The sequence below is a fragment of the Ceratosolen solmsi genome, unplaced genomic scaffold, assembly GCF_000503995.2.
Source record: "Ceratosolen solmsi marchali unplaced genomic scaffold, CerSol_1.0 scaffold45, whole genome shotgun sequence".
Lineage (NCBI taxonomy): Eukaryota > Metazoa > Arthropoda > Insecta > Hymenoptera > Agaonidae > Ceratosolen > Ceratosolen solmsi.
In genome coordinates this window covers 3,145,811-3,155,692 of record NW_011948436.1, presented here as the reverse complement: position 1 = coordinate 3,155,692, position 9,882 = coordinate 3,145,811, and the positions used below count along the sequence as shown (strand labels likewise).

The window sequence follows — 9,882 nt, the reverse complement described above, 5'->3', positions numbered from 1 at the left end:
TCTCTCTCTCTCTCTCTCTCTCTCTCTCTCTCTCTTTTCTTAAAAAGGGGCGCTCAACCGTAAACTATGTACCTCTTTAGGATGTTAACGGTCTCGTTAAGTCGAATTCCGAAAAGGATTCCCTCACAAGTCTTTTATTATTATTGCGTTTTCCTCGGCTCGGTCCCTTGCGCAAAAGCCATTTCCCTTCTCTTGCACCCGTCTACGTATAGATAGTCATGCATTGGAGCAAAGGAAAGAGAGAGAGAGAGAGAGAGAGAGAGAGAGAGAGAGAGAGAGAGAGAGAGAGAGGAGAGGATTCTCTCCGAGTGAAGTAACAACCTTTGAAGCATGCCGCGCGAAAAATAAGAAGGAAGATGCGAACTGAGAGAGCAGGAGAGGATGAATCGGGAGATGAGTTCCTTCAGAGACTCGCGCCAAAAGTGTTCAAGGGCCGGTAACTCTTTTGTTTTACACGGTGATACAAAACGTCAGGAATCTGAATTAACTATAGTTACAGTAGCTTAAATCCAAATGAGTCATTAAAAAATAAAGAGCACCAAAAAAAAAAACAAAAAAAAACAAAAAAAAACAAAAAATGATGAAAAAGGACACGACTTTTTTTATTCATTGTAGAGGGAAATTAAAGGACTTAAAAAGTACAAGAACTTTGAATATACCGTTCATTAACTTTTAATAGTAGAATTAATTTTAAATACCGATAAAGAGCTTAATCTTCAGCATTTATTATGCTTATTATTATTATTATTGTTATCATTATTATACTTGAGAACGAAAGTTAAGTAATGAATCGGAATATTAAACAAAAGTAAACGATTAATCTAAAAACTCTGTTAAATGGGTACGTATTTTTTTTCTTATCAAATGTCTTGTCTCCTTAATTATAACCCGTCCGTGCTAATCTTAAATATAATACAAATAAAGTAAAAGCCGAGTACAGCGTAGACTACATTCGACTGTTGGATGATTACATCAAGACATCTTTAATGTTATCGGAATCTTTACTCACTCCATACAGACAAATAGTTTATAAAAGAGTTTTTTTTATACAAGTTAATAATGATTTTAATTAAACGTTGGCTAGCTTTTGAAACGCATACTTTAATAAAGTTTTCAATACATTTAACGAATGCGGCTGTTATGCTTTTTTTCTTTTTTTTTTTACATTTCAATACATTTATCAGTAAAAAGAAAGTTCGATAAATGACGCGAGACATTTATTCTTGTCAAACTAAAATAGAAAATTTACTCCTTTTGAAATGAGAATATCGTTACAAAGGAAGTGAAATATTAACATTAAGATATAAAACGAAATTTTTTCTAATTAAAATTAAAATGAAATTTACGCTCAATTTGCTTATCAATTATTTCTAAAGTGTAATAAGAATTGTATGCATGTAAAGTAAGATGTAGAGCAGAACAATTCCTGAGTACGCAAATACAGTATTATACAGACAAATGTATATAAATTAAATTTTTTATTTCGATTTATATAAGAAAGTTTATTAAATAAAAAATTCACAATTTTATTTTGAGTAGAAAAACTTTGAATATTACAACTTTTTAATATTAAATGTCGAATGAAAAAAAAAATGAAATTAATATTGGATATAGACGTGATTGATTTTAATAACAAATAAATGAATATTTTACCTGTTTTATACAAAAAATATTTCCTTAAATATTTAATTTTAATGAAATATAACATTTATTATATGTTTCTTTGCTCGAAGCATAATTAGCTTACACAATTATATAATTAAGTGAATGTAATACAACAAATAATTGTGTTTTTAATATTAAACTTTTTGATTATATTAAAGCTTCGTTCATTCGTACTGACATCTAATTATTAATGAAATTCTTATTAATACGTAAGCCTTAAAAGCATAATTAATAGAATTTAATGGGATCATAGATTTAGGCTAATATCTTTAATATACGCGATAAAAATGGAAATTATTACAAAAAAATTTTTTAGATTACTAAGGAATATGACGAGTACAACTTTCACGATTGTTTTCTTATTTATCTCGATTATTTATAGTTTATGAAGATTACGTGATTGATAAAAATTAATATGAATAAAATGTTGTAAAAGAATTCCTTTGATTTAAAATGATTATTAATATTATTAATTATTATTAATATACGCGCGCGCGCGCGCGCGCACACACACACACACACACATATATATATATATATATATATATAAATATTTACTGAATAATGAAGTGGTATTAGTTTATAGGCAATAATGCAAATTGTAATAAGAATTAATGATTTCTTTTGTTAATTAGTTTACTAATTTCTTACTTAAAATTAAATGACATAATTTGAAAATTAAAAAAAGGATATGCAATTCACTCCATATGTAGCTCTGATTGCAGTTGAATTTCATACGAAAAGGAATTATTGTCGCAAGGACGTTTTATAAAAGTATTATTAGAGTTCATTCCTTGAATCGCGACTCTATATCGACGAGGAAATCTACGTTACCGACAATGCTTAGCACAAATTATCATTCGATGGTATATTAATGAGTTTAATTTACCATTATATGTTGGGACATCCACATTTGCAGGATAATGCTGTAGATTCCGTTAGTATATTTAATGATGTGCTATAGAAATATGAGTAATTATGTATAATGAGCGTATGAATAGTGGAACAATTTGGCTCCCGCATAATCAGAAGAGAATTCATTTGCTTTTCATTGTTAGTAAAAATTTTACTTTGTAAGTTAGATAATTATCTTGTAATTATAACGCGTAGTCTTCACTTTTTAATAAATCAATGAAATTGTAAAAGTAAGAGTTAAGATAAAAATAAGTGTTTTTAAGTCGTAGACAATTAAATTTTAATTTATGTATTTTTTATACGTTTCGAATTATTATTCTAATGCTCATATGCATTTAATGGTTTAAAATTACATTTTTATATCAGCTTATTTATTCTAATTACTCGATAAGTATTGAAATTTTCATGGGCTTAAATCTATATTCTGCTAAATTCTACAATTACACAAACGCACACTCGTATAAACGTGCATGTAACTCAGTAGTGCCAGTATTCCATAATTCACATCATTTAACGTTTCTGTAGAATAAGTAGCGATGCAGGTTTTTTTTTTTTTTATTAAATAAATGTAGGGCGTACGTTTATGGGAGAATTACATTGAGGCAGTTATTAATTACAAAATCTTATAATATTAAATGACTATCCACTTAGTAAGCAAATTATGCCTCATTATTTGATCAGGTCTTTGTCGAAAAGTCTAAATATTTCAGAATGTTAAACATAACAAACGGTTCGAATTTATTTCCTTGAACCGAATAAGCCTTGTAATTATGTTTGGCTCTACTTCATTTTCATTATAACTTATACAATTTGCCTGGGAAATTAATATGTAATTACATATAGTAAATACATCATTTTATCCCATTCATGAAATTCGAAATAAAAGCGTAAACAGTATTGTTTCCTAGATCATGGATTATTAATTGCTAGAGGATATATAAATTATGAATATCGATCGTTGTGCTGGATATAATCTAATTATTCTTGCTTTATCGATAGCTCCTAATGGATTTATGTGTAAAGTTTCTTTATAAATGCATAGGTTAGTAAGAACTCGAAAAATTATTTCGATCTAATTATTATGAATTAGTCGTTGTCCCATTTTCCTTGTCTACTTAAAATTATCTTTCAAGTTCTATTTCATTTAGATTAATTTTATCGTTATCTGTCACCTTGGTTCCCATCTCTTTCAATTTGTTGTTCCTTACTTTTCTAATATAATAGGAGCAGCGTTGATTAAGCGCTTTAAATTGCTATTTTATTTAAGTAGTCAATCATGCGGAATTGTAAGACCAAGATTTTTCGATCTTTATCGCGCTTGTTAAAACGTAATTCTTATATCAAACACTTTCACATATTTTTATAGCTAAATTTTATTTTTTATAATACAATTAATAATTACTAGATTTATTCATTTGTTAAAAGTTGTAAAAATTTATCTATCATATTGATGGCTTAAAAATTTTAACGTCTTTTCAATATCTAACTAAAGGTCTTTTGGTTGCAGTTGGTGGTTTAATTTAGTAATTTGAATTCATTACATATGACCTATTTTTATAGTTTATAATGTTTGTAATTTTCGTTAAAAATGATAATATTTTAATAATTCGAGCATCATAGAAGAACAAATGGTAACATTTATCCAGAAATTTTATCAATTGTTACATTAGCGATAAGCCTCTGGATCAATACTCATGAATTCTGTAGATTCTAATATAAAACTTCATAAAGTTTTGACTTTTAATTAAATTGAACGTTAATTTGATTAAAGTTAAGAAGATTATGACAAATGCTTTGAATAAAGACTCTAATAAAGTATATTGTCAAGTATATTGTATTTAATGTATGAATAATTTAAGGTGTATTTTTCAACGTATGTTGAATAATTTAAGGAGTGAGTTAAGAAATTTCGATAATTAGCATATGATTTTAGAATTTGTAAATATATCTTGATATCCTTAATATCTCTTGAACGTTAGCTATAATTATTATCCTAACTAATGAAATTAATGATAAAATAATTTATTATTGGTCCTTTTAATTTACTGTAAAAGCTATGTATTTTACAAAATTTTACAAATGCTCAAACTCATTTTCAACTGTGCAAATCTTATGCTTGGGATAATCGTGCAGCATATATTATCTGCAGCTTTCCTTTTTTTCTTCCACAAGAACTCTTAATAATTTTAATCAGAAACTTGACCAATTTGATTAACAAAAATGCATTTACCCGTTTGCTAATATATTATTTGCAATTGATCAAAGTGTCGTACGATATTCTCTTTTGTTTCACCATAGAAGGAAAAATTATTTTACCGGGTGATCCTTTTAATTCCTAGATATCCATATTCATCCGCTTCTTATATATGCAAATGATTTAGTTTACCAGTGTCGGCTTATTACAAGTACGACTAGTCTCTACTACTAGACTACTCCATTGCACCGGCATAGTCGTTCGTTGTATTTCCGAATCTGAGAATGAACTACGATATAGCGATAGGCGGCCAGTAAGTTGAACAAAATGACTTCATAAAGAAGAAAATTTTATTGCGTATATATATATATATATATATCATTATGGTATGGATCGCGATCATTTTCTCGATCCATTACATTTGTCGAAAGATTATTAGTGCTCTAACGTGCTACTATGTGCCTAAAAAAAATTACATCATCGGGTTTAATTAAAAACAAAAATATATGAAAAGATATCGTTTATTGTCTATGCTCATTATACATGATGAAAAATTTCAATGACAATTATAATTGATCGCTAAACTATGAATTGTATTTGAAGGTTTTTGCTTGGTATACAGATGGAACAAATGGCTATTGGACCATCGACTCGGGCTTCTCTTACGATCTTCCACAAAATTTCCATGTCATTGCAAAAATCAGCCTTTAATGCGACTTAAGTTAGCCCTCGGCAAGCTCGATGCGACTCTTCCAAATAACCAAAGCCCGAACGTAAATAACATAGCTCGGCCTTCTTAAATAGAAAAGCAAATCAATACGCTCGCTCGACAAAATCCGACATTTAATATTTCTCGTATTGTTATTATTATTATTATTATTATTATTATTATTATTTGACCAGGCTCTTTTTCTCTTATTATTTTCTCGACTATTCCTTAAAAAGGCGATATTCGGCTGAAGGAGGTCGACTGGATCGGTGGCACGGTGCGCCATAATTTTCAAAAGCGCCTTACCTCCTCGCGCATTGTTATTCAAGTGCGTAGATGGAGGAGCGCCTCGCGGGCATCGAGCGAGCAGCGCCGCGAGCGATAAAGCCCGTCTTTATAGGCGAATAAAAGGAGGAAAAGCCATTATCGATAAGAGCGGATATGTGAAAAGAGCCGGTCGAGCTAGAATCTCCTGTTGGGAGGTCGGTAGGCTTGGGGCTTCCCGGCGGTGGTGGCTGCGTCGCCTTCTCGGTACTGACCGCTGGTATCGCTCGACGGATTGGCCGCGATCCAGTCGAGGGCGCGCTGGATCAGGGGCGGGATCTCGGGACTGGGTGGTGGAGTCGGCAGATGATCGCCCTGGAACACGGCGCCGTTCTCGTCCGCCTGCCAGGCGATCTTCACGGGCTCGCCCTCGTTCGTCGTCCAGCTAGCCGAGCCCTGCACCTGCTCTGCCTCGTCCGGGCTGCCGCGGTTTTTCAACTGACCCCGCTCCTCGTACGAGATGCCGTTCGCGGTCTCGTACTTGGTGTAGAACGAGCCGTCGGGATTGACGTCCGAGACCTGGCTCAGGATGTCACTGGCCTGCTGCTGGGACTGAGGCTGGGCGCTGCTGGCCTGCAGCAAGTAGATGGCGAGCAAACAGCGAACCAACATTTTTCTCAATCTACGTTCGGGGCACAAAGGGTTCACTCGTTATTAATGTTCTTCGGGAATAATTACTTTTTACAAATACATGTCTTATCTCTTACATACTTTTGCGAAGGATAGTGGGGTGCTTAGGGATCGAGTGTTGGCATCATCGGGAACTACGAATTTAATTGAGCAGGTGGCGGTGATGATGTTGTAATGGGAGCACAATGGAGTAATAGAAAGGGAAATTGGAATACATAATTTTATTCTAATTTTGTCGTTATATTTCTATACTGTGATTGTGTATAATTCGACTCCTGGCTTAGGACCATAGACTTTGTGATATATGTACGTTATGAGTATTGAAAAGTATTAAGTTTGTGAAATAATTCCATTGTGATTGCAAAATTTTTGTAAAAATAACTTTCAACTATCCATATGCACGCGAATGCGCCAAGTTTAAACGTATCATGTCAAGTACGCACATTAACAAGAATAAATAGCCTACGACACTATCTACTTTTTAACCATCTCCTTTCATTCGCGATTTCACACTACAAGTCGTATTACATTATAACAATTTACGATCGATTGTGAATTTGTAAAAAAATATTAATTATTATAGGAATTGAATATCGAAGCTTATAGAATTGGTATTAATTAGTATTCTTAGGCTTCATCACAAGCTTTATGTATCTATTAATGATTTAAGTTACATTTATATACCATTAATCGTCTTTACCTTTGAATTACAAGATTTTGTAATGCTAAATAAATGAACATACTGGTGAAATTGAAAGGAAATCGAAAGATAAACGAGACGAGACGCTTTGACGTTACATCGACAATTTCTAATTAATTTATCGAGCTTAAACCAATTCAATAAACAAAACACATTGATTACCAGCGATTAATTATTTATATGACGATCGTTCTTTTATAAAATATTTATTACGTAAAACATAAATACACGTGGCACATAATATATTTTTATTTATTTATTTTTATTTTATTTTTTGCTGCATTAATAATTAATAAGATGTTCACAGCGTTCATTTGTAATTATGTAAATACACTTTAGATAATTCCACATTCATGTAAATTTTGTAATATTTCCAAGATTTTTAAAAGTAAAATATTATTCTAAGCTACTATATGCTAAAGTGGAAGAAGAATATTTAAATAAATTTGTGCAATATAACGAGTAATAAAATGTTTTCACAAAGTCAAAACGCAAACCAAGTATTAAGAAGTTAATTTCCAGCGTTATTCATGTAATTTTCAAATATGTAGTTCATATACGTTAAGGGGAAAAAAATAGTCAAAGCTAATTAACAATATCAAGCGATTTAGAATAAAAATTTCGATGAGATGGAACGACCGCCAGTCCTTTAAATCTAGTCCTTAATAAATTATGTACTCTGTCTTGTGAGTTATTTCACGTAAGTTCATCCCTTAACCGATAGATTCTCTCTCTCTCTCTCTCTCTCTCTCTCTCTCTCTCTCTCTCTCTAAAGACAGATATACATATGAACTTTCGAATTGTGAAGAGCACTTTTCGAAATTCAAAGTGGCTCGCGTAATACGACGTCTAGAAGTGGTGAAAAAAATTTTTTCATGCAGTTGCGACTGAATATGCCTGCCTACGTTACATCAATGTATTACATCTGAATTTTGAAAAACTCCAGATGATACGGATTTTATATACACACATCAACTTACTCGTGTGAATGATATTTACGAAAAAAAAAGAAGGTTTTTAGCAATAACGTTTTGGGGAGAGAAATAGTGACAATTTCATCAAAACTAAGAAAAATGTTTAACATAATTTTTGTTCAGTCACAATTAAGATCAAATTCAATAAGAGCTTCGACTGGATTATGCCGTACACGAGATGTAAATTATTCTCTGTAGTTCCAGCTACGATCAATGATCGCGTTTGCTCGGAGCACAAAATTTTGTTCAGATAATCGATCCGAAGTCGAGTTCCATCTCGTTCACTTCTTATATCTAACTGCTCCAATATTATTCCAAAAATTTATAATTAATTTTGTATACACAATCATAAAATTAAAATAACTTCATAATTATTATTGTGATTGATATAAGATAAATTATAAATGCTTTGATTGGTGGTAGACACATTTTTTAAATTTGTTGATGAAAAATTTTTTAAATTTTGGTCCCTGCCTATATAAATGCAAAACTATCTTGCAGCAACTACTATCTTGCGTTTTAAAAAAATATTTACATAAATTTTTAACTCTATTGGAATATTATGAGAGAAATGCGACAGCTATATATATATATATTTATTATATAACAATGCGTTTGATCTGTAATATAAATTTATATAAAAAATTTATTTATAATGAATTTTAAAGTTACCTATTCGATATTAAGAGAAAATTTGGATTATATTTTATCCAAGAGCGGGAGACATTTTTCGTCGCTTCTTAGGGTCTTTATATAATTTAAAAATAATTTAAAACTCATCAGGCATCAAAGTCCCGATCAAACATTGACGCTACCATATATGTCACAAAAGATAAAAGATAAAAGAATAAAAGTCAAGCATACGCTACTACTCCTCATAAACTCGCTTCTTTCATAAAAGCGCTTTAACTTATGCTACTACGTTTTTAGCAAACATACGCCCCGCCCTTACCACCCACCCGTACGACCCCCCGGCTACCACATAATGACAATAACCATCGATCAAGCTCAAATACTTCACAAAAACTCGCAACTTCTCGGACAATTATATTTCTTTTACTCCGATCGACCTGTTGAACACGATTTTTTCTATCTGAAAAATCCGAATTTCTCTCCTCCTCCTCCTCCTCCTCATTCTTCCCCTTTCCCAACCCATTAAAAAGACTGTGACGAAGACTGTCCAGACGCGCTATAGTAATCGCGACATAAGCTAATCAAATTTACTAATTGCAGTTATACGTTTGCGAGGGCAAAGATCCCACCGGTCTGCCGACTTCCGGTCTCCGAATCTGCCTCCGGCCGCGTATAATCCCCTCGCACCCTTACCTACGTCGACGCTTACAATGTATCCACAGACTCGTCCTCGTCTCCTCGTCAGGTAAGCTAATTGGAGGTACTCGTGAGATCGCTCACCGCTACACAGCGTCTCGACTCGGAGTTTATCAGCTTTTATAGGGATATCTCGCGTCACTTTCGCGGCTCGCAGGTTGCGTCAACGCCCCGTCGCGCCGACGAAATTCCCGAGTCGTTCGCCTCGTCGCTCGCGGAATCGTTAGCCGAGCGCGGAATTGCGCTATAAATAAGCGTCGCCCGCTCCTCAGGGGCGATACATCGTATTTTCATTTTCCTCCGCCTTTTTTATTTTTCCTCGTCTTCATTTAACGCGCGGCGCGACGCCTCTTGCCTTGGATGACCGAGTGAACTTTGCGTTGGGGATCGCGCGCGCGGAAAAGGCTTATGAACATTATGACGCGCGGTTATGATTGCTGTT

At 32.8% G+C, this 9,882-nt stretch overlaps 1 protein-coding gene across 2 annotated transcripts; it reads right to left on the bottom strand.

The window, feature by feature from the left end:
* Positions 1 to 5,746: 5,746 nt before the first annotated feature.
* On the bottom strand, positions 5,747 to 9,559 carry LOC105365119 (endocuticle structural glycoprotein SgAbd-4). Of its 2 annotated transcripts, none has more exons than XM_011503212.1 (2): positions 9,438 to 9,559; positions 5,747 to 6,429 (listed from the first exon to the last, which is right to left on the bottom strand). In XM_011503212.1, the coding sequence occupies exon 2, from the start codon at positions 6,417 to 6,419 to the stop codon at positions 5,946 to 5,948; it is 474 nt and encodes a 157-aa protein (XP_011501514.1). In that variant the 5' UTR covers positions 6,420 to 6,429; positions 9,438 to 9,559; the 3' UTR covers positions 5,747 to 5,945. The 2 variants fall into 2 exon arrangements, with proteins under 2 accessions (XP_011501514.1, XP_011501515.1); XM_011503213.1 differs by having other exon boundaries at positions 9,454 to 9,535.
* Positions 9,560 to 9,882: the final 323 nt, after the last annotated feature.